The sequence below is a fragment of the Mandrillus leucophaeus genome, unplaced genomic scaffold, assembly GCF_000951045.1.
Source record: "Mandrillus leucophaeus isolate KB7577 unplaced genomic scaffold, Mleu.le_1.0 Scaffold514, whole genome shotgun sequence".
NCBI lineage: Eukaryota > Metazoa > Chordata > Mammalia > Primates > Cercopithecidae > Mandrillus > Mandrillus leucophaeus.
In genome coordinates, this window is record NW_012105520.1 from 676896 (window position 1) to 702936 (window position 26041).

The following is a 26041-nucleotide window of genomic DNA, read 5'->3' on the forward strand; positions in this document are numbered from 1 at the left end:
ACAGCTAGCCAGCAGCACTGACGGAGTGCTCACTTTAGGCAAGAAACCAGGTTAAGGTACAGCAATAGACAGGAAGGTGAAAAAGACATAATTCTGATTACAATTGGCATAGTAGGCCCCACAGTTTATAATTTTAATACAAAATGCCTTGGGTTACAAAGGCTTGACGTCCCAGGATGATAAATATATACATACATCCTTACGAGTCTATGGATTATCAGATTCAGTGAGATAGCTCCACAAACCATGGCCTGTAAGTTGGGAAACACTGATTAATTTGTGTAATAAAAGAGGTACACAAACAGCTAAAATCCACAAAAGAAAGTCCCCAGCATGAAAATAATTCCTGCTCAAGAATCTGGGAAAACCTCAACAAAAGTGTTGGTATATGAGGTAGGCTTTAAAAGCGGACAATATGTTTGAGAGAGAAAGATGGTAAGGCAGGGAATTCTAGCTATACAAAAAAAGCATGAGCAAAGCAGTTAGGACACTCCAGAGCTGGACTTCATAGCCTTTTGCGTCACAGACTCCTTCGAGAATCTGCAAGAAGCCATGGAACTCTCACCAGGGACATGCATGCTACGTCACAATCAGCGGTTCTTTGCATAGCCTCATAACCCAGGTTAAAGACTTTTGCTTTTGATGTTTTTCAGGAACACAAAAAGCCCAACAGTATCCAGAAGTGTAAACTGAGCACGGAAGAACAACAGGAGATATAGCTACAATGAATCTAGGCTTTGTTCTCTAACAAGGGTGGACTCCGCCAATCATACAAGCAAGGTAGTAAAAAGATCAGTACTATTCTTGGCCAATAACTCTAGATGTGTATAGATAAAATGGGAGAGTAGGGAGGAAGGAAACATACGGCATCTGAGACACAAAGGCCAGTTAGGATGAGCCTGAACTAGTCTAGTCTAGAGGCAGTGTATACCTGGACTGGGGAGCACATAAAAGGTATACATCAGAAAGTTAGTACAAAGGGCAAAATTCACATAAGTAAGAGAAAAAAACGGGTCAAAGATCCACAATGAACAGATACAGGAAATCTAGAGGGAAGAAGATGATGTACCCTATTTGCCCATGTTGAGTTTGAAATAACAACATGTCTTGCACATGGTTACACAAGGTTTTGGAAGCTTGAGAGAAAGGCTGGAGCTAGCTTCATTTATTCTTGAAGTGATGGATGAAAACAGCGTGCAAGAGAGCCAAGGCAGAGCTTGCAAAAAGAAAAGACACACTAAGGGTAGCATTCATAGTAGATAATACATATTTGCAGATGGGGTGGCTTGGAAAGCTCATACTTGCTGGCTTCTTACAAACACAAACAGGACAAAAGTAAGTGTGCATTAGGGAAATGCAACTCAAAACCACAATGAAGTAACACTTCATATCCAATAGGATGGCTTTTAAACAGAAAAAGATAGAAAATAAGTGTTGGTGAGGATGTGTTGAAATTGGAATTCTTGTTCATTGCTGGTGGGAATGTAAAATGGTGCAGCCACTGCAGAAAACAGTATGGCAGTTTCTCAAAAAACAAAATTAAACATACAATTACCTTATGATCCAGCAATTCCACTTCTGGGTATACATGCAAAGAACTGCAAGCAGGAACTCAAACAGATATTTGTATACCAATGTTCATAATAGCATTATTTGCAATAGCCAAAAGGGGGCAACAGCCCAATGTCAACTGATGGATGAACGGGTAAACAAAATACGGTATATACTTAACAATGGAATGTTATTTTTGCCTTAAAAAGGAAATTCTGACACATGCTATAATATGGACGAACCTTGAAGATATTATGCTAAGTGAAATAAGACAGTCACAAAAGGACAAATGTTGTATGACTCCACTTAGTACCTAAAGTAGTGAAATTCATAGAGATAGAAAATAGAATGATAGTTGCCAAACTAGCAGGCAAAAAGAATGGGAAGTTAGTGTTTAACAGGTAAAGAATTTCAGTTTGGGAATATGAAAAAGTTCTGAAGAGATAGCTGGTAGGATGGTTATATAACAATGTGAATGTACTTAATGCCACTGAACTATATACCTAAAAATGGTTAAAATTTATGGTATGTACATTTTATCACAATTAAGAAATGAATGTGCAGCAGTTAGGGATATGCAAGTTTGTTTAGAGAAAAGTAGTCAGGCAGCCCACACAGTTAGAGTCAGAGCCAGTAATCTGGGCCAGACACTACCAATCATGGTCAATGTCATTAACCAGAGGACAAGCTCCATATGTATTGTGTGTGGAAAGAATGTCAAAACATGTATCAGCATTTTCAACCACATCCTGTGAAATAGCAATACCAAGCATATCATATTCATGTGTGAGGAATATTGTGCTTACTATAAAGTAAGCTGCTTAAGAGATGTAAAGTGGATTACAAAACATCTCCCCCTCCTTCTGCCCTATTTCAGAATCGTTGATGTGGCAGGTAAATTTGTCCTAGTCTTGATTCTTCTATTCATCAACAACTCCACTATTTCTTTCTCACTCAAACAACCAAGGCAACTTAAAGGCCACACTATGTGGCTCCATTTTTTAAGCAATGGGAGTCTTGCTAGGATGCTCGGACTGGTCTTGAACTCCCGGCCTCAAGTGATCCTCCTGTCTCAATCTCCTAAAGCGCTGGGGTTACAGGCATGATGTGAGCCACTGTGCCTGGCCACATCTGAAACATATACTGCAGGAAATCAAAAGCCACCAGACATTTTTTTATTAGAGGGATCTTGTTCTCATGTTAGTCTCTTTTCCAAATGTGATTCAAAGACTGAGGTTTTTCACACTAACAGATAAATTGGTTCCTTATACTATCAACACTCTTCTCAGTCAGTTCTGAGACAAATTCTGGCAAAAGATTCTGATCATCAGCAGAATTAGGAGACAGAATAGGAAGAATCATCAGTGTTGGCACTGCGAATAATTTGAGTTTAAAGAGAAAAATGAAGATGATTATGTATCTTTCTATTCAGATTTACCCTTTTGGAATCTTGAGCTGTGAACAAAGTATAGGACGGGCAACTGACTAAATGGGTAGGAAAGTGAACGGGTGATTCAGAAAAGCAAGTAGCTGGAACTGTGGAAAACAGAGACTTGACCATTAAACATCTTTATCTTTTGGAGAGACAAGTCACCAAAACATACATTTTGGCTCTGATCACATTTATGACACTTTAGCTTAAAAACACAGTCATTAGTTTCCTTTGTCCATACTATCTCCATGACAACCAGTCCATGGACACCACAGGTATTCAACATCCAAAGTTCTGGTGAATTATGGTGCACACGAAATACAGGATAATGGAAGTTTACCTCAGAAGAAATGTCAGACTTATCCAGGTAACTTTTAAATTTCTGACACGAAGCCTACGGACCCCTTGTGATTATCCCTAAACCACACCCACAATGGGTTCCCATCAGTCAGAAAATAGAGCTGTACATATTTTCAGTGGAGAGGGAATTGCCTTTGTTTCTGGCAGTGTTTCTGTTACTCTTCGTATCTGAACATCCTAATAATACAGCTCATGGTTACACCCAGCCTTCCCAGCCACTGCCCATATTTACTTCCTCTGCAACTGTCTCAGGAGATCCTGCCTGAGCTACAAGGCTGAACAAAAGGAAGCAAAAACCCACCATCCGGACACAGAAGCCAACACTTGAGTCAAAGTCTTTTCAGGGAATTGGACTGTATCTGAGTGGCTATATATATGGCTGTCTTCAATCCAGAGCTTCCTTATGTCTTTTGTTTTGCTGCAATGTGGACGTCTCTTACAGTAAGCAAACTTTTAGGGAATGTGTGTTTCTCTGCAAAATGACACCACAATTAGAGACAGACTACTCCTCCTCAGCCTCAGCCAAAGAGCTCGTGTGGCCTGCCCAAGCGTCGTGAGTGGGGAGGGGATCGTCCTCCTCTGTAAATATTTTCATTCAATGTACACAAAACACGGTTGCAAATCTTTTAACCATTTAGCTAACATTCTGAATTGCTGCCTACAAAATACCCTCTATAAATAATCAGTAACAAGAAGGATCACATTACTATTAACAGGCAGTATTTTTCCAGGTACCCAAAGTTACAAAATTAGTAAAACAGCAGTGGCCCAGGCTAAAAGCCATGTAAATCAGCAGTTAATCCTTGATTCTGACCCGCTTCCTTTCGGTACGCTAATGTTACAGTCAGTTTCTGATACCTGCTGTCCTCTAGTAATGCTCACCATGAGCTAAAGTTGGCTACTGAACTCAATTGGGTGAAAGCTCCCATCAGTCACCAACTTCCGAAGTCAACACTAGCTTTTTGAAGGATGCTAAGAAAAATGGGCATGTTGGTACCAAAGGGCCCATGCCAACAATTACAATTCTTTCATACCCCATTTTTAGCATAGATTCATAGTTACCAACCACATACTGTAAGAGTCAGAAGTCATGCATGCATCAAGGAAAGGAGAAATGGGGGAATGTCATATACAGAGGAACAGGAATGGGTATGTGTATATTACGCTGGGGAACAGACGAGTGGGTGACCAAGGAATACTATCAACTTAGGTTTTATTACTTAGAAAAAGTTCAGAATAGGGGTAATATTTCAGAGGTGTTGGGGGTTGATGATGGGACAGAAGAGCTGATGTGAGGACAACACTAGCATATCCAGCCTCAGCGAAATCTTACAAGAAGGTCTTGATACAGAAAAGCTACCATGAAACTATGCAGAACTAACAAAGGAATCAGGGCAGAATGCAGAAGAAGCCAAAGAAAGTGTGGGTACGTAACACAGAATGAGAACGTTGAAGCTAATCTACAGTGAATTATTAGGATGCCAATGGGAGGGACTGGAGTTGTAAATGTGGAATACCAAAGTGACAGGCTCACAATTTAAACTCTGTAATTACTGCCACATTTCATCTCATCTGTTAAACACAATTTATATAACATGATGCTTATGAATCCATACTTACAAAGATAAATTCATTTAACCAACAAACGTTTTGAGTGTTTAGATAGTATTAATGAACAGATAAAAGTGACAGACTCCTTAGTACAAAAAAGCAAACTTCCATAGATAAAAGTGGAGAACATGTACATGACGGCTTGAGAATTTATGTGGCACCCAACATAACTATTTTTTTAAAACACTAATAGAAAATACTGAAATTCGAAATAATTTTGTAGAAAGAATTGAAGAACCCTACCAAATGGTTTTTTAGAATTGTGAGAAAACTTTGCTAAAAATCATGGGACAAAATGAACTTATATGCCATGGTGTACCTGTCCTAAGTATTGTAGAAGGAATTCCTGCACTGAGAAAGAAGAGACCAAAAGTCTAAGATAGAAAAAGAACACATATGTATATATCAATAAAAGCTAATATATATATTCATGTAATAAAAAGAATTGATCGACTCAAAAAAGAGGTCTAGGATAGCAAGAAAAACATGGACTTTGAAACAGTCCAACCTGGGACTGCACTCATATGTAATTATCAATTACATACGACATGTGAGGCACTGGGAAAGTTATTAACTACACAAATCTGTTTTCCCATACGTAAAATGAGACAAAGAGTAGGAATGTAAACATTAAATGCCTGTGTCTCATATCCATTCACTTCTTCCCACTTCAGACCACAAAACCCTCTTATTCTGCCTGTGCTATCATAACGGCAGGCTAACCAATTACTCCCAGAATAATCTTTTCAACACATACACTGAGAGGTAAGACATCCTCCCCACGGCTGTCAAGGCCCTGCTCTTCCAGGTCCCACCTCTGGCTCTGGCCTTCTCATCCTGCTACCCCACTTTCTACTGAAGGGGCTCCCATCCACCACAATGGCCCTGTGTGCTCCTTCCTTCCTCAGGGCCACGTATTTGCTGTTCATTCTTTCTAGAGAGCTCTTCCTTAGCATAGCTAATGTCTTTCCATCCTCTGGAGATCAGCTTTTTAAATGTCTGCACCTCGAAAAGATCTTCTGTCCAAAGACCATTCTATCTGAAATAGTTCTGCCCACTACACAGCACCCTACTCATTTCTTGCAAATCAATTACAACGGTTTGTACTATAAATTTCTCTATTTATTATCTACCTTTAAGCAATAATAGGATAAAGACTGTACCCCGTGGCTCGCATGGGATAGGTACTTAGGTTTCTTTAAGTTTACAGCTCTCAGTGATGTTGTCTTCTCCATCTCCAAAGCAAAGAAACTAACAACAAATGTCCCCATCTCATTTTAAACTGGAAACAGGGTGTTTTCAGGACTCCTGGTGTTTATTTACTAATGACTATTTTCTGAGAAGTGAAGTTTTCTCTACTGAAAATTTTTTATTATTTATTGGGCAGGATAGTACAAACAAACACCTTTATTAGTTGTAGGTTTGCGGGGGAAGAAAAACAAAAAACCACATTCTTGTCACTCAAGTTCTTCATACTCCTCACCATGCTCAAGAAAACCCTCGGGCTTTCCATATGAATATGGGGTAAAAAGTAACTGCCTGGCAAGTCTCGAATTAAGAAACGTATATGGAGGTGCTTCGTTAAAACTATAAAACAGCAACTCTGAGGCCAATAAGCCTGTACTGATTTAGCTCCATTCGCAAAGGCTTTCCATGCCCACCTAGAGTATAAAGTATTATATATTTTAGCATTACTTTAAAAGTTCAATATTTCTTGTGATACTCAGATTTTCTTTTTATCCTTCTCCCCACCCGCAGGCCAAATCATAGGGTATCATGCACAAAAAGATCCTAAAAATGAGATGCTCCTAAATACATCATATGAGGACAAAAATTTTTAAACATCACTGTGATCTCACAGAGAAAATCACATTTCAGAGAACCCAAAATGAATACTATCTTGGAACAATTTCAAAACAACAAGTTACCAACTGCTGGCAGCCGAGGCCCAGCAAGTCAACCACCTGATAATCATTATGGAGAGACACTTACAACACTCTACCACAAATCACAACTACTCTACCTAGTGCCCTGCCCAACATGGCATTTCATTGGTTTTTGTGTCTAGCCTTCTGAGCCCATTCCTTAGCCTCACTCGAGCAAAGAAAATCAAAAAGACCCAAGTAATAAACTGAATAGATAAATCAATAAAATAGGTCCACTATTTCCTTGACCAGGGCAATGTATTTCCACTTTGGTTAAAATCACCCTCACCTCCACATACAGCCTCAGAAGTTCAGATACTGGGGTTCTTTCCGTCATCTATGAAGCGCTTGGTTGACTTCCAATTTCCCCTGCCTTTGCCAGAAAACTGCTAAATTTCCAAAAAGTGCTCTTTGAGCTGTCCAACATTCCCAGACTCTCATCTTACCGGCTGGAGGAGTTTTTACTAATTTTAGATTCAAGGATGCCTTCTGTGAGCAATTAGCTATTCAGAGTCTCCGCCCCCATCCTGCTTAGACACCAAACATCACTAATGCTGAGAACACAAACAAATACAGCTATCAACAAAGTCAGAAGCTACCTCCGAAAAGCAGTCAAACCAAGCCAAAATGTCAGTTCTGCCACCTTAATAAATAGGTTTATTGGAAATCCTTCCAAAAGAAATAAATGTTGCCTATCTTTCCCCTAAAGAATTGAGTGAGACCATAGCAGAAAAACAGAAAAGACTCAGACAAAAGACAGAAATACTTAAAAGACAGAGGCAGAGAAAAAGACTGCCAGAGAAAGAGACCAGGCAGATGGGGGTGGAGTCTGGGGGCGGAGGGGTGACAGAGACAGAAGGCCAAATAGAGCAACTTGGAAGGTGAATTTCTCCTTCTGTGATTTTCAGCAGTATGAGGTTCTCCCAAGCATAAGAATCCATTTTAATGCAAGTAAAATTACATCTCAACAGTAAGTAGTCCAATGCTGATTCCCAAGCACCTACTGCTTCCTGTTCAGATCCTTCTTTAAGAGGCTTACAATCACCCCTCATCCTCCATTGTACACAGATTTCTCAGCCTTTCTCCCAATACAAGAGGGCCAGGGACATGGCTACTGGGTTCAAAGCACTAACACAGCCCGCAGAGCTTCAAAATGCATGAGGTGCGGCCCCCCCCTTACCTTCAGCAACACCACGTCCACAGTCCTGTCCACCTTGGAGATGTCACAGAGGCTGTAGCGCCTCTTGTGCCGTTCATACATTTTGCCCAAATGCAGGAAAGAACAGAGAAAATGCAGGAAGTATATCCACTGTTAACTTGGGAACCAGTGCGAGTCCTTAGTTCCAAATTTCTCACGGTGAGGTGGAGGAGATCTCTGCCTTCCCGATTACTCTCTATATAAAAACTCTCAAAGGGGTCAAAAACAACGAATTAAAAAGAAATCAAGGAGAATCCAATTCCTTGAACTGACTGAGAACTTGCTGGTAACTTCAGAGTGCTGAAAAGATGACTGTAGAACTCATAATATAAACAACAAATATCCCCTAATGCTATACTTTGTGCAGATCTTGACTGAAAGAGAAGCAAACAGCGTTTCCATCACTGGCAATGACTCCCGTAAAAAAATTAAGAATAAACTGGCCAAGCATAACGGCTGATACACGTAGGGAAAAAAACCCAAGAAGGCAATAAAAATCCAGTATATATTTTGCCAGGAAGAGGGAGAGAAAGAAAGGAAGACGACGCTATTTCAAAGCGATGACATGAAAAAAGTCATTAGATTCTGTTCTTGCTTAAAACAAAAACAAAGACAAAGAAAATCTACTTTTCCTTAAAGAAAAAAAAGTAGAAGCTGGGAGATGCTTTTCAAAGCAAAGTCTTTAGAGTCTGTCTCTTGCTCACCAGGCAGTGGGACTTGGTTTTGATTTAAGTTGAAAATCTCTAAGGACAGCAGAGTAAAAGTGGGAAAAAAAAAAGACCACTCCTGCAGTACTCCCTCTCTCCCTCCCTCCCTCCCTAGCCAGCCTCCTCCTCCCTTTTTCCTTCTCTCTCAGGAACGTCACTGCTTGCCCTTTCAGCTCTGCTCCCGCAGCCTTGGAGGTTTGAAAACCCAACTGCAGTTGTGGGAACATGATTCATCTACAGATGAAGAGAAAAACAAGGCTTCCTTTTCCAACCCGCTTCTTCTTCCTCCTCCTCCTCCTCCCACCCCTATGAAAAAGGCTTTGTCAGGCACTGCAAGATGCAGCTCAGTTCTTTGATGTCAGAGTAGTATGCTAATAAAGGAAGGGGGGTGTTATACTAAACACCACAAGTGTGTACAACGGACTCGTCCCGAGGTACAGAAAACTGAAACTACCCAAAGCATACACTGTACCTCCCTGCCAAATGCAAGGCAATGATTTAACATGAGAAAAATGTTAGCCAAATATTGCAGTTATGTCTCTAGGATCAAGACGTGGCTACAAATGTGTCTGATAAGGTTTAAAAATTATCAAGAGTTAAGCTTTATTTTGGGGGAGGGAGAAGGGAGGATGGAGTTAGACTGAAAGAAAATGAAAAGGAAAAGGAGTGGAACAAAGGAGTTCTGGATATGTTAATATTTGTTGTGACTAAGCATAGCTGTCTGGCTGAGACTTCTCCTTCAATGTTTCTATGCACACTAACTGGGTCTTGAATGTGGGTCTGCTACTTCATTTGCCTGTTTTCTTACTATTGCACACCCTTCTAGTCCCCACCCTAACATTCTCAGGGACCGACTTACTTCAGAATGCATTCTCTCACCTGAGACACTCTCTTACTTGGATCATAAACGATTTGGGAGGGAAAAGGATGAGGAACTGAGGGGAGCAAAAAGCAGAAAGGAGTGAAGAAACAAAAGAAAAAGGGATTTAAAAAAAAAAAAAAAGATTTCTCTTTCTAGGAGCTGCTGACATTTTCCTTGAGTTGGCCAGAGTAGTCCTTAGCTAGGCTGTGAAAGCAGGGGCTCAAATAACCACAACAGAAGAGGAGAGGAGAGATTTAACACCTACATTTCTGTTGACATTGCAAACAAAGTTGGTGAAAAGGTTTTTCAGGTATAGAAAAAGGGTATAGATCAGCCGTGTCCTCAGGCCAGGTATTCAAGTCGCTGACCAGCTTAAAGGAGGGAAACAGCAAACCCTGCTAAGAAGAGTGCAAACATTTTCCTCAACTTTCTGTTAATACACCACAGCTACAGGCTTTAATCCGAAATAAAAGCCATAAGGTTTTATCTCCCTATTCCTCACTGGTTCATCTGAGGAATGAAGGTGGACAACCCCTCCCCTTCTCATGCCACCAGTGAGCCTTGGTTCTTGGTGGTACCAACATGTGCAGTGAAACAGATGTTGCTTTTCATTACAAATGAGACTAGAAAACAGTAGAAACAAGACAATTTGACAGAGATTTAAAAGTTGTAAATAAAATTCTTGCTCTGGCTTATCAAAAGCATGAGAACCTGACCAGAGATTTACAAATACTTCCAAACTATGTGGTCTAGGGCACAGATAGAAAGAGCCTTTAGGCTTGAATGTATAGATAAACTGATAGTTTATTATCTTTTCTGTAAAAGCTTTCACCAAGCTAGAATGTAGAACTCGCCCTGCTTCTTTTTTTGAACACAGAGCTGCCTCCCTTCTGTCCGAAATATGGTTTGTTCCTCACTGCCACGCCCTTCTGTTTTAATTAGAATCAAATGATTCCTGCTTCCAAGATTCCCAGGCATGTCTCTCTAGGGATCAGAGATGGTTTAAATCACCATTAAAACCTTCCTACCGGCCCGGCGCAGTGGCTCATGCCTGTAATCCCAACACTTTGGGAGGCCGAGGCAGGCGGATCATGAGGTGAAGAGATCGAGATCCTGGCCAACATGGTGAAACCCTGTCTCTACTAAAAATACAAAAATTAGTCGGGCATGGTGTCATATGCCTGTAGTCTCAACTACTCGAGAGGCTGAGGCAGGAGAATCGTTTGAACCTGGAGAGGCGGAGGTTGCAGTGAGCCAAGATCGCGCCACTGTACTCCAGCCTAGCAAAAGAGGGAGACTCTCTCTCAAAAAAAAAAAAAAAAAAAAAAAGCTTTTCTACCCTAACCCTGTCCAGTGACTTACATGCAGATAATCTGTATCAATCTAACAGATATTTTGTGACTCCTAGTGGAGGCAAGCAAAAGAAATAGGTAACAAGGTGTCTGTCTTCAGGAAGTTTATAGGAGAGGGAAAATTGTTTCAAAATAATATAATTTTCTGAAAGAGCCTAGATTACTGTTTGAGACATATAGAACTAACCTTTTTATTTCTAACTTCTGGATTTGTGCCACAGGCTGGAAAGCTAGATTTCCTGCTCTTTCTGCATATTAAAAGGACAATTCTTTACATATTCTGCTCCTTCTTGGAGGACAACAAATACCCTGGGTGGGAAATAAATGCTCTGGGTGGAGAAAAGAGTCTGTGTTGCTTTCCCCTCTGGATCTGCTCAGCACTCCCCAACAGAAGACAGAATCTGCAGTCTTGTGCTTTTGCAGTTGATGTGACAATTCCAAGTTTTTATCAAAAACATCTGGAACCAGTGAACAGTAATTCTGCTAGGATTTTGAAATACAGCAACCAATCATTTCATATCTAAACCAGAGCTGAGAGTTACAAATTTAAAGGGAGTTCTGAATTTATTTCCCTTTTCCTTTAATTTGGGGAACCTGTAGTAAAATATTTTATTATTTACAGCCATACTACTTAACAGTAGTTACTTACAGTATTAATTATCTCTCCTTTCTCTCTGCAGCCTCCGTCCTGCCCTCTATCCACACAAAGGGTACCAGATTCTTTAAAAACAACCGGTGCTTTTAGTCTGTCTCATGCCACAGGCCCAACATGCAATTCTTAAAGATTCCAGAAAATGAAATATAAAAATACTTTATACATCTTAATTTAGCTATAGCATTTGTGTTCATGAATTAAATTTTCATTTGATTTACTTAACTACAAGATCTAGCACCTTACCAAATTGTTTAAGCATTCTTATGGGTCAACACTGTGGCTGCTTTAGTTCCAGTTAGGGCAGAAGCCCGTGTGGAGTCTCATAGCAAAGTTTCTGAATTAGGACACCATCTAGTGGGGGATGCTGAAGACCCAAACAGAACACCAAAGGTCAGTGAATATTTTTGTGGGGGTGTGGGGATACGGGTGGGGCTCATCTTCTGCTACTATTTTTTCCTGAAAGCCCAAAGTGAACATAAAGTAGCAGCATGTGACTGGACACTGGTTAATGACTCACCAATGATCAATTTTACTCTCTGCAGAGAACACAAGGTACTAAGTGAAAATCAAGGGTTCTTTGTCTTCCTAGGTGTGCCATTATCTCACTGAGCAACTTGGGAGATATTAGTTTGACCCTCTGGACCAAGATTTCCAGAATGGAAAAATGAGAGAGATTTGATGCTAGGTCATATCTGAAGATCCTTCTTGCTCTAATATTATATAGTGCCAGTCTGAGATTAGGAAGTTATTGCCTGCCATATAGTTCATAGGATACGGTAGTTTCAGAGGAGAAAGAAAAGGGAATTGAGACATTCTCTTAAAACTTGCAGAAAACATTATTCCTGCATAATGACACTTTCTACCTTGTTCTTCACGTGAAATGGGAAGGAAAAGTTTACCACAGTCAACAATTTTCATTAATCTAAACTTAAATATAGTGAGTCATCCAGAGTTACACATATGTTGGTGGTAAAATGTATTAGAATATAGATAAAACATTTAGCCTCCACTTGAGCAACTCCTGTTTGCTTAGATAATAGACTGCTTCAAATAAGAGGAATGAATATTTCACAGGTGAAAGAAGAAAATAATTTACAACGGCTGCAAAGGCATTGTCTCCAATTAGGCTTTCCTTGTAAATTTCAGTGCAGGTGTTTAGGTGCTAGGTGCTATGGCTCCAGGTGAAGCAGTTCTACTGTTCCCTCCTAGCCTTCGCTGACACACAGATTTGAAGGTTACCAGACAGTAAAAGGGTAAAGGAGAAGGAGAGACCTAGAAGGCCATAACTAGCATTTCTTTTCAAATTAGTAGCAAGCAGTAGCCAACAGCTCCTTTCCTTAACCCTTTACTGTCTTTACAAGAAGAAATCTTAAGACAAATTAACTGGCGGCAGCAAACTGACAATAATAGCAACAATTAAAATAACAAAATAATATGGAAGAATATAAGAAAAAAGTATCTTCATAAACTTGTGCTCTTTACAGGAACAAGGTCTCATGTATCATACACACAAATGTTAAATTGTACTAAAATTACCAACAGCTTTATGAAATAAAAGGCAGGAGGAAGGAAGAAAGGGAGATGGCAGAATCAAAATTTCAGTTGGGAAAACAGTGACAGGACAGTTTAATCTCGAGGACAGGTCTTTTGGAGCAAGATCTATTAACTACAACATTTAATGAATACCTCCTGTTTGCCAGGTGCTTCCACAGGTACAATTTCATTTATTCCACATAAAAAGCTATAAGGTGAAATTTTACTGTCTACAGATGAGGAAAAGTAGCACTCAGAGTTTAAATCAGTTATATAACATCACACAGCTAATAAAACAGGCTTGCTTTAAACTCAGTTCCGTAAATCAGTCTTTCCACTACATCTTATTTTGCCACTTGATAAATCCCCCAAGAAATGAAACTATAACAGAAAAAAGTTAGTATCTGAGGAAAGAAAACTTGGGATTCATTGCTCATTATCAATATTCCTACATTTGATTTTTACATAAATGCTAAAGCACAGAAAAAGATGTTTTTTTTAAAAAATAAAAATTCCAAGTGATTCTTAATTTTACATTAAATGAACTCAGCTTTTCTGCCAACATTTCAATATTTGACATTCCACTTTCAAAAAGTTTCTCACTATAGTAATATCTTACAAAAATCTGAAAGAACAAACCAAACACACAGAGTAAAAGATCTCTGGATATTGACAATTGCTACCCAAGTCTTCCTTAAAACGAAGAGATACACTGATCTGGCTTTTTTCTTTGGAGCAAACACTGGCTATTTCTTTTGGCAGCATTTCAGACATTTAAAGATGGCTATCGTGCCTCACCATCTTCTTCAGGCTTCTCTTTCGAACCATGATTCCCACAACGGTTCCTCAGACAACAGAGTACCTGAGTGCTCTCCAGTTAGTGTATTTCTTGTGATGTGGATGCCACAAACAAAATCCTCTGACATAGTGCACACTGGGATGACTAAGATCAAATTGGTTTTCTTGACACACATACCACACCACTAGAAGGATAAGCTTATTGTGAAATAAACTTACTTCCCATATATTTTCTTTCAGAGTGACTTACAGCATCAGGTCTCCTTTAAACTATAATCTTGTGATTTTATTTTAAAACCTACTGTATAGCTTTCTGTATAAATATATTCTCTCAAATGAATTCTCATTTGCTTTAAAGTTACCATTTTAGCCTAAAGAGAGCATAGTGAATCTAAATTCCATCACTGAAATAACAGCTGTTTCTCCAAACTCTGAAGAGCAAGGCTAATGATGGAACCCAGAATTATATCACTAAAAGCCTCCCCTGGTAGGATATCTGTCCATCAATTAGCACTCCTAATACATTCATGCCATTCTCCTGCCTCAGCCTCCTGAGCAGCTGGGACTACAGGTGCCCGCCACTGCGCCTGGCTAATTTTCTATATTTTTAGTAGAGACAGGGTTTCATCATGTTAGCCAGGACGGTCTCGATCTCCTGACCTCGTGATCCACCCGCCTTGGTGTCCCAAAGTGCCAGGATTATAGGCATGAGCCACCACACCCAGCCCCACCACTCCTAAGATTAAGTAAAATGCTGGTCTATCAGCTACAAAGCCAACTGAATTCTGAGTCCCATTCCTCCATCTTCTATACAATAGAGAGTAATTCATAAAACTTCTTCCTGAAATTAATACATACTAATGTATGGCATTCTCCTATTCAACCTGTCAAATAATGTCACCCAAAAGGGAAATGAGACACTACTCATGCAGTGTACTGTTTGATAACCATTTATACTGTCTATTTAAAACCAGATCCTAAAGACTGTTGTATTGGATAAAACTATAAGCCATATTTACTTATAGTTTTGAAACTTCTAGCAGCATTTCTTTTTAGCATGACCACAAGAACATAAGACAGCCCAGCACTGACAAATAAGAACAAAAACAAAAGCTACTTCATAATAGTACAATGACACAAGAACTTCTTCTCACATGTAGAAATTTTACCAATTTCATAAAGCCCCTAAGTGCAAATTTTTGAGTAAAATTACTATAAATCATAGCATCCCTTTTAAGGCATTAAGGTAAGAAGAATATGTTCTCTTCACATTTACTTTCCTTTTTTTTTTTTTTGGAGACAGAGTCTCACTCTGTTGCCCAGACTGGAATGCAGTGGTACAATCTTGGCTCACCACAACCTTAGCCTCCCAGGCTCAAGCGATTCTCCTGCCTCAGCCTCCTGAGTAGCTGGAGATTACAGGCACGTGTCATTATCACTCAGCTAACATTTGTATTTTTAGTAGAGACAGGGTTTCACCATGTTGGCCTGGCTGGTCTTAAAGTCCTGACCTCAAATGATCCACCTGCCTTGGCCTCCCAAACTGCTGGAATTTACAGGTGTGAGTCACTACGCCTGACCTACTTAAACATGCTAACTATACCACCAAATAGTCAATTCAAATGAATTCACAACCTTACGCAATTTTTCCCACCCAAATAGTTGGTATATATACAAGCGCAAAATGCATATGTGATTCAGACAAAACCACTGGTTAAAAAAAAAAAACCTATTTCAGATGGTAATCTAGACCTTGAAAGTATTTATTATCAGTTAATTTTTAAACAGGTTTACTGAAGTATAATTTACATATAATAAATTGCACCTATTCAAAGCATAATAAATGTTTTATGTATTGTCAAATTTTTCTAAACATGTTTTCAAGATACATTAGAATTTTTAAACCTGGAGTGCCAAGAATACTAAACATGGCAAATTGAGTAACTAACAATTTCAACAACCACCAGGAAATTTCACATGGAAAATCTGTGACATTATTGGGACTGTAGAGTACAACTCCACATCACTGTCCTAAATCTTCAATAAGCTTTTCAATAAAGTTAAATCATTAGACAAATATTTATTAAACATGTACGTTTGGCATTGAGGATATGGCAGTGCACAAAATGGACATTAAATAATTATAATCATGTTTGAGACTGGCCCTTAGAGTATGTTACTAATCTGAGACTTGATGGAAGACTTAATAGGAATTAACCAGGCAAAGGGTGTGTATGTGTGGATGGTGCTGTACGGAGACTGGCCCTTAGAGTATGTTACTAATCTGAGACATGATGGAAGACTTAATAGGAATTAACCAGGCAAAGGGTGTATATGTGTGGATGGTGCTGCACGGAGGCAGGGAAGGAAAGCCAGAGAGATTGACTGGTGTCTAAGTTCAGGCAGAAGACTGCATGATAAGGCCCAGAAGGAAGAAAGAGCACAGAGACAAAGGATGAGGCCAGCCCCAGCTGAACATGTTACTTGTGTTCACAAGTATATTGTCACTACAATAGGAAAAGCGATCGAAGAATTGTTAGCAAGGGAAAGGCATGATCGCATCTGTATTTCAAAAATATTTTTTCTGGAATACGCTCACAGGACAGGAGGGAGCAAGCCTAGAGACAGATGAGTTAGAAAGCTGTTAAAGAAGTCAGATGAGAAATGATGGTAGCGTGAACTCAGGTCTGAAAGCAGAGATCAAGAAAAGAAACCGAAAGTCCAAAAATATTTAACATTAACAGGATATTGGGCATTGGGGTGGGAGCAGGAAGGAAAAGAAGTGTGATGATGGACTAGGTTTCTGTCCTGAACAACTAGGTAAAGGGCAGAATGCAGCAGTAGGTGGCAGGGAAAGATTAGATGATGAATTCACTTTTAGACACAGTGAATCTGAGACACAGTATCTCAGAGATATCTCAGCAGAGCCATGGTAAGCAGTTGAAAGTGTGTGACTGGAAGTCAGGGGAATGGCTGGGGTTGGGCATTCAGATTTGGGAATTAACACACAGAGGTGACATCAAGGAAACTAAATGGAGAAAGTATTTCAAAGAAAGGATAGTAAACAGTGTGAAATGCTATAAAAATCTCACGCAAATACAAGATTTGGATTTTGCTAGGCAAATATTTCGTACATCTTGGTGAGGGTAGTTCTGGTGTAGCTGTAGACTGATGAAAACTGGATTTAAATAGTCTACTATTTCACAGGGGAAAACTTAAGGTTTTTGGGGGGAGGGGAGTGGGAGGATGGAGTTTCGCTCTTGTTGCCCAGGCTGGAGTGCAGTGGCACGATGTTGACTCACTGCAACCTCTGCCTCCCGGGTTCTAGTGATTCTCCTGCCTCAGCCTCCCAAGTAGCAGGATTACAAGTGCTTGCCATCATGCCCGGCTAATTTTTTTATTTTTAGTAGAGACGGGGGAGTCTCACCATGTTAGCCAGGCTGGTCTTGAACTCCTGACCTCAGGTGATGCACCCACCTCAGCCTCCCAAAGTGCTGGGATTACAGGCCTGAGCCACCACGCCCGGCCCTTAAGTTCTATCTACATACTCAACTCTTCAGAGTGTTCTCTTAAGACATTTTTTTCCTTTAGAGAAAGTGCCTTAAGTGAATCCTTATATAATGACTGCTGTAAGATTTCTAACCCAACAATAAATACTTTAGATTGTTAAGAACTTTAAGAAGTAAACAAAACACTGACAGAGAAAAAGGGATCGTTAACAAGAAGTGAGTTCCATGATCACGACTATCCTTTTGTATTTTTTTAATTGTGTCAAAGAGATCCTGCCATAGAAACCAAAATTAGTAGCAAACTAATGAATATTAGCCAAATTTATTTACCCATTCAGCAAATACTTAAGTGTCTGCTGTAGGCGAGTTGCCCTGTAAGGTGTTATGAGAGATACACAAATACGTAAGACATTTTTGAGTCCTCAAAGAAAATATAGCAGGAGCAACTGTACGAAACACAAACACAAGACAGTTTGGGTAGTCAGTACAGATGAAAAGCAGAATTTCAGCAAAAGGAAGACAATCCCTGGCTGAAGTGATAAGAAAGAAAAGATGCTGTTTTAAAATAAATGGAAGGAAAATGGAAGAGAGGAGGTGGGCATTGTATATGAAGAGTGTGAGTGAGGGTAAAGCTGTTAATGAATGCCAGGTATGACAGAGGAATAGCACGATGTCTGGTTACGTGCATCAGATTCATGCAAGGGACTGCTATGACATCAGCTAGGAAAAGCATTAACAGCATAAGTTATACAAACAGATGATGTAAAAAGAAAACTACCATATGATCTAGCAATCCCACTACTGGGTATATATCCAAAGGACACGAAATCAGTATTCACTCTTATGTTCAGTATACTGTTCACAATAGCTAAGATATGGAACCAAGCTAAGTGTCCATCGACAGTGAATGGATAAAGAAAATGTGGTACATACACACAACAGAATACTATTCAGCTATAAAAAATAACAAAATCCTGTTATTAATGGCAAGATGGATAAGCCTGGAGGACATTATGTTAAATGAAATAAACCAGGCACAGAAAGACAACCACCATAAGATCTCACTGATAATGTGGAATCTAAATAAGTTGATTTCACAGAAATAAAGAGTACAATAGTGGTTACTAGAGGCTGGGACAAGGATGGGGAAAAGAAAATGGGGAGAGGTTGGTCAATGGGTAAAGAGTCATAGGAGGAAAAAATGTAGTGTTCCATCACATCCAAGGGTGACTATAGTTAGCAATAATATATTGTATATTTCAAAGTAGCTGGAAGAGAGGATTTTGAATGTTTTCACCATTAAGAAATAATTAATGTTTGAGGTGACTGATATGCTAATTATCCTAATTTGATCATTACACATTGTACACATGTACCAAAATATCACACTGTACTCCATAAATACGTTCAACTATGTGTCAATTAAAAATGAAAAAAGCATTTGCTGTTATGCTAAAGAGTTTAAGACTCTATTCAGGGGCAACAGGGAGCCAGTGAAGATGTTTGTTTGAACAAAGAAGTGATATGACTTACGCTGTCATTCAGAAAGGCAGTAAAAAAGTCTTTAGCTTCATCCAGTCTAATCTCCCTTGTCTGGATTTCAGACTGCTCCACGACCCTTATCCAATCTCATTTTCTATTGTTCTTCAAGATAAAGCCTAATTGTGTCTCAAGGTTCCACAATCAGGATGTGGTTCTTCCCACTTCAATGCCCCTGGCTCTTAAAACAATCATGGTTTCTGCAATTCCCTCTCTTGCCTATCCACCTTAGTCAAAGTTCATCCTTTAATTCTACTTTCCCAATTCAGCTCTCTCTACCTACTCTAACCCTCCTTATAATGCTCTCCTTTGAACCACTATGGGGCTTAGACTCTGCCTTGCTGACTCTATAGTGTCCTGCCCTGTATTGTTCATTGCTACTGCATGTTGGTCTGATTCTAACCAAATAATAATTGCCTTAAAGGCAAATGCCATTTCTCAAATTTCTCCAGAGTGCCAAAAAAGGTATGAGACATCCAAAGTGGGATGAATAAATAATAATGTCTTTGTTTACCACCAAAATCACAACCCTAAGACTTCCAATGGCTGACCAAATTTAGTTATTAAATAAGGAGAGAAAATAATTTTGTCTGAAGTAGTTTCTCTATTAGAAGAATACAAGTCCTGGCCAGACACAAAAACTCCTGCTCAAAATAACCACAACCCAAGGAAAATATGAATCCCACATAAAATAAAAATGTACTACTTTAGGAAATTACTTGACTTCTTCTTCTTATTTTTCTCTTCACTGCAAAAAGAATAGCTCTAGCATAGTCAACACAGTCAGACAAGCCCAAAAATGATTCAGCTTCCCATGGAAGACTTCCCTCATCCCTCCAGGCAAATATACACCATTGTACAGTCATGCTCTCCAAAAAATGCAGAGGTACAACTTGCTCTTTTTATCAATTGTCCAAAAAAACAAAGCAAAGGGGAAAAGAGAGAAGTCCTTTATGAAAAAGCCTATTTGCCAACACTACTGCCAGGTTAATTTTGGCATTCACTCATACTCAAAGCAATAAACTTGCTTCTATTCATTCAGAGACTATTATTTGGAGCTTGCATTTTGAGAATTTTACTTAACGAGAACAGATAATTTAATGTTCTGGAAATTTTTAAGGAAGTACAATGTAACTTTGTTTACCTTAGATTACACTGTAAACATTTGCTTTGGAAGGGTTATCACAAAAATATGTTTAAAGAGTGGAGAATGCTCCTTTACTTAAATACATACTAGCAGAGATGTCTCATACAGGAAGCATCAAAGGAAATAAAGGGACAAATGAGTAGCTTAATGACTCTATTAAGCTAGCATCGTGGTTAAAAGCATGAACTCTGGAGCAAGACTGCCTTAAACAACTCATAGAAACTTTCTGTTCCTCAGTTTCTCGCCTATTAAAAAAAAAGTTAGCCGGGCGCGGTGGCTCAAGCCTGTAATCCCAGCACTTTGGGAGGCGGAGATGGGCGAATCACGAGGTCAGGAGATCGAGACCATCTTGGCTAACACGGTGAAACCCCGTCTCTATTAAGAAATACAAAAAACTAGCCGGGCGAGGTGGCGGGCGCCTCTAGTCCCAGCTACTCGGGAGGCTGAGGCCGGAGAATGGCGTGAACCCGGGAGGCGGAGCTTGCAGTGAGCTGAGATCCGGCCACTGCACTCCAGCCTGGGTGACAGAGCGAGACTCCGCCTCAAAAAAAAAAAAAAAAAAAAAAAGTTAAGAACAATAAATGAATTAATATATGTTACATTTTTGTCTTATTTTTTTAAAGGAGGTATTTAAGTCAGCCTACAAGGGTACATATAAAATAAAACCAAGTAACTATGGTAAATTTTTACTCAAGTCAGAATTGAAAGAACAAAACACTTTTGCTTTCAGTCAGACTGCCATATCCCCTCTGGATCTATTTTGTACCATGACACAGGAAAGCAGAAGGAAAAGCGAAGTTTTCTGATTCTCTGATAACTGGAGAAGGTAGGGAGCTACCTCAAAAACTAAGAATAAAGGAACTACTGAGTATCTGAAGCTGTTTTACAAAGAAGTACTTCTTTAAAAGCCAAGATAGAACTAGGAACACAGATCGAAGAGTTAAGTCTCAAAAAAAAAAAAAAAAGAAAAAAAGAGAAAAGCCTCTTCATCTGAGGCAAAGGGAAAGAAGAAAAGATAGATATTTATAGATTTTTCCTGGCCAATCCCCAAGTGCCTAATTTGGATTGAACTGAAAATGTCTCCGAAACAATCCCCACCCTGAAGGCTGAAATACCAGTGTGACCCACTGGGGTAAAGAGCATCCAGCTCTGAGAGGTGACCCTGGGAAAGAAGCCTAGCACCGTGACCACTTCTCTGGCCTTTTCTCTCACCTTTCCTTGCAAGATTCTTCTACTTCAGTCACACAAGTCAACTTACTGTTCTCAGATTATTTTACACCTGGCTGCCTCCATGTCCTTGACCCTGCCATGATGTTCTTCCCAGTCTAGGCAAAACCAGAAAAGTCTTTAAGATCTCTTCAACTGTAGTCACCCCCATGATGCCTCCACCAAACACCTCAGTCAAAAAACTGGCCTATCTTGCCTCTGATTCCATTAGAACTGTGTTAGCATTCATCCATCGATTATCACAGTTACATAGGGACCTGCTGTACAAGTGTCGTGGACAAGACATCTCCTGTTTCTTTGGATTTCTTGGCATTCAACAAATGGTTTCTGTGTAAATAAATATGTATCTCTGAAAAGGATCTTTCAGGTAAAGAAACTCACGCTCAAGGGTAGATCAAACCTAGGTTGGGCGCTGTGGCTCATGCCTGTAATTCCAGCACTTTGGGAGGCTGAGGCGGGTGGATCACCCAAGGTCAGGTGTTCAAGGCTAGCCTGGCCAACATGGTGAAACCCCGTCTCTACCAAAAATATAAAAAGCAGCTGGGCATGGTGGTGGGTACTTGTAACCCCAGCTACTCAGGAGGCTGAGGCAGGAGAATTGTTTGAACCCTAGAGGCAGAGGTTGCAGTGAGCCAAGATCATGCCACTACACTCCAGCCTGGGTGACAGAGCAAGACTCCATCTCCCCCCCTCCCCCAAAAAAACAGTAGATCAAACCAGTGCAGAAAATCTAGATTCAGAAGTTCCTTTCTTTAAAAATGTAAAATAAACCATATATTTTTGACACAGAGATATGCACTAAGGAAAAGCGCATCTACTTGGCCCACTACAAACAAATGGTATTAGTAGTTAGACCTTATAAATACATGAGACCTATCAGAAATTTATCAGTAAATGAGAATATTCTGTCTACCCTTAATGCTGTTTTAAAAATTAAAAATTTTAATCCACTTTATTGAGGCATGATAGAAATACAAAAAATTACGTATATTTAAAGTACACAACTTGATAAGCTTGACGACTGCATGCTTTTTTAAAATATAAATGGAGGTTTGGGTGGGTCCTATAAAATTATCCATCCCTGAGATTTGTCTAACTAAATACATATTGATTTTTATATTATTTTATTTGTTCACAATTATTTATAAGCTTATATCAGAACCTTTCTAAAACAATTTTATTTTAAGTTCCAGGCTACATGTGCATGACTTTGAGGTCTGTTACATAGGTAAACATGTGCCATGTTTGTTTGCTGTACCTATCAATCCATCAACCCAGGTATTAAGCCCAGCATGCATCAGCTATTTATCCTGATGCTTTCCCACCTCCCACCACACCCCGCTACAGGCCCCAGTGTGTGTTGTTTCCCTCCCTGCGTCCATGTGTTCTCGTTGTTCAGCTCCCACTTATAAGTGAGAACATGCAGTGTTTGGTTTTCTGTTCCTGTGTTAGTTTACTGAGGATAATGGCTTCCAGTTCCATCTATGCCCCTGCAAAAGACTCTTTCTAAGAATGCAAATATCTCCTTCTGGAATTTATATGAATATTCTACAATTGTTCCCAGTGAAACTTTTAAATACACTCTCCACAAAATGGTAAATTATTTGAGACGAAGTTTCATGAAAGCATTTTAATAATTTCTCAAAAAATAAAGGGATATATCTGTGTGTTTAATGGTTCAGAAGCTTGCAAACCACTGACTGTCAGGAATAGTTTATCTAGGAAATTAGGTAATCCATGGGGATTAAGAGCATAAATTATTATCAGGGGCACCCATGAGCTCTTAGTGCAGCACTGAGCAGGAAACATGTAAGTTGTCCCTCCAACTAGCCATCTATAGATTATTAACATCTCTCTTCTGACTGCCCTATGAAGATGTTACAGTAAACATCAGTAGTACTCAAAAGAGCTTAGCATATGGTTTATTGTTAAGAAGAACTTCCTAATCTTTCTTTCATACAAGTAAGGTTTTCCTGGGTTTGAATTCTAATGGCTCTATGACTCTAACTCTCATTGTGAGGAAGCTTTTGAAGGCCAGGTGCAGCGGTTCACGCCTGTAATCCCAGTATTTTGGGAGGCCAAGGTGGGTGGATCACCTGAGGTCAGGAGTTCAAGACCAGCCTGACCAACATGGTGAAACCTCATCTCTACTAAAAATACAAAAATTAGCTGGGAGTGCCTGTAATCCTAGCTACTCAGGAGGCTTAGGCAGGAGAATTGCTTGAACTCAGGAGGCAGAGGTTACAATGAGCTGAGATTGCACCATTGTACTCCAGCCTGGGTGACAGAGCGAGGTTCCAACTTGAAAAAAAAAAAAAAAAAAAAAGAGGAAGAAGAAGCTTTTGATCGGTTCTGTTTCATTACTGAGTCAATTATCCAAATTCTACATAGACAGAAAGATGAATCACCCCTCTTGGTTCAGTCCTAAATACTCATTTTAATGGGTTATCAAAGAGGACCTCCTATTCTTCACCTAATTTTTAGCTGCAACTCCTGCCACAGTGATTAAATCAGCTTTTCAACCTCAACTTACAAAACTTAAATCTTCAAATATATTTATTACATAAACACGAAATAGTTATTTTTTTTAAAAGTGACCTCTTTAAGATTGTCAGTGCCCCGAAGGAGAGAAAGTAATAAATAAAGTAAATACTGTATTCCCTTTTGTAGAGTTCACTGAAGCAATACTTACAGGAAACTGTCAACTAACTAGAGATCAGCCTTGCTGAAGTTCTTCCTGTGTCCCTTTTTCTTTTGAGACAGTCAACATACATCAGACATTATAAATGCCTGCCATGTGTGAGACATGTGACAAGTCACTGTACATGAAAACATGGCTGAAGCAGAGTCACTGGCAGGAGGCAGTAGAGCTCCCAGTGCAGTATGTAGTGGTGCACATGAGATACATTTTAATTCCACTGGGTCTGTTCCAGTGTGGGGAAGGAGAAGAGTACAATAGGGGGCCTGAGAGTGTGAAGAGAGCACCACAGGTAACACTGCACATCAGGGAAGGGCTTTAAAGAAGGAAGAGTACCCATGTCAACTCCAAAGATGCATTTCAGGCACAGAACACATTCAGTGAATACAACAATAAATTTCAAATAATAAGGGGGTTTTGGTGAGGCTGGCAGTTGGACTGTGGGGTGAAACAGTATAGCTGATGGGACTGTACAAGTAATCTTCAGAGGCAGATTGTAAAGTCCATGTATGCCACATCATAAAGTTTAAAAACCAAGGAGCTATTTAATTTACTTTGAGCAAGAATCTGCAACATGGGCTAGACCAAGCAGTTCTCAAAGTGCGGTCTGCAAAACCTTGAGGAGACTTTTTCAGGGTGTCTGTGTGACCAAAACTATTTTCATAGTAATGGTAAGATATTATTTGCCTTTTTACTGTGTTGACATCTGCACTGATGGTGCCTTAGCACAAACCAAGGCATTGGTGCCAAAATGAATCAGGAGCCATCATAGTCTTCACTGCCATACTCTGAGTACACACCTTTTTAAAATTCTGTGGGACAAAATGGGAAGCAAACACAAAATACTTCTGCGTATGGAGATGTGATGCCTGTCTTGAAAAAAATCACTTGTACAGTTATTTTAAGAGGTGAGCTAAACTGCTTTTTTCAGGAAACAACATTTTACTTAAAAGAATGAGTGACAAATAATGGTTGTTCAGAACTTGGGGTATTTTCTTAGAAATGAACCGAGTGGATGTGCTTCTCAAGGGAAACAACTTACAGTATTTATAGCTGATGATAAAATTCAGATTTTAAATGAAAATGAGAATTGTGGAAAGCTTGTAGTTGTCACTGTGAGTTTGCCAATTAACCACTACTTAAAGACATGTCTGATGAAACTAGTAGTAATATTAACAAATTTGAGTTTCTGATATTGTAGAATGAAACATTCGACAATTGGAAGAGTTGTATTACTCAGTGAATCAAATATTTTCCAAATGACCAATGTAGGATTTTACAAAATTATGCATGAGTAAAAGATTCATTGAAAGTATGATAGGCTGGGCATGTTGGCTCACGCCTATAATCCCAGCACTTTGGGAGGCCGCGGCGGGTGGATCACGAGGTCAGGAGTTCAAGACAAGCCTGGCCAACATGGTGAAATCCTGTCTCTATTAAAAATACAAAAATTAGCCAGGTGTGGTGGTACACCCCTGTAATACCAGCTACTGGGGAGGCGGAAGCAGGAGAATCACCTGAACCCAGGAGGTGGAGGTGGCAGTGAGCGAAGATCGCACCACTGCACTCCAGTCTGGGTGACAGAGCAAGACTCTGTTTCAAAAAAAAAAAAAAAAAGTATGAGATAGACCAGACCCGGCACAGTGGCTCATGTCGGTAATCACGGCACTTTGGGAGGCTGAGGCAGGAGGATCACCTGAGATCAGGAGTTTGAGACCTGCCTGGCCAACATGGAGAAATCCCATCTCTATTAAAAATACAAAAATTAGCTGGGTGTGGTGACGCACACCTGTAATCTCAGCTACTCAGGAGACTGAGACACAAGAATGCCTTGAACCTGGGCAGCAGAGGTTGCAGTGGGCCGAGATTGTGCCACTGCACTCCAGCCTAGGCGACAGAGTGAGACAGAGTACAAACAGTTCAATGATAGGATTTCA

General features: G+C 39.7%; 1 protein-coding gene across 2 annotated transcripts in view; it reads right to left on the bottom strand.

Moving 5' to 3' along the window:
- AKAP13 (A kinase (PRKA) anchor protein 13) overlaps positions 1-26041 on the bottom strand; it is a 281731-nt gene that overhangs the window by 135501 nt on the left and 120189 nt on the right. The window contains exon 1 of one of the 2 annotated variants that reach the window (XM_011996450.1): positions 8060-8881. The exons of the other annotated variant lie outside the window; for it this stretch is intronic. Coding sequence (XP_011851840.1) covers positions 8060-8140 — 81 coding nt within the window. The 5' untranslated portion in view covers positions 8141-8881. Of the gene's footprint in view, positions 1-8059; positions 8882-26041 lie in introns of those variants that run through there. 2 annotated transcript variants of the gene reach the window in all.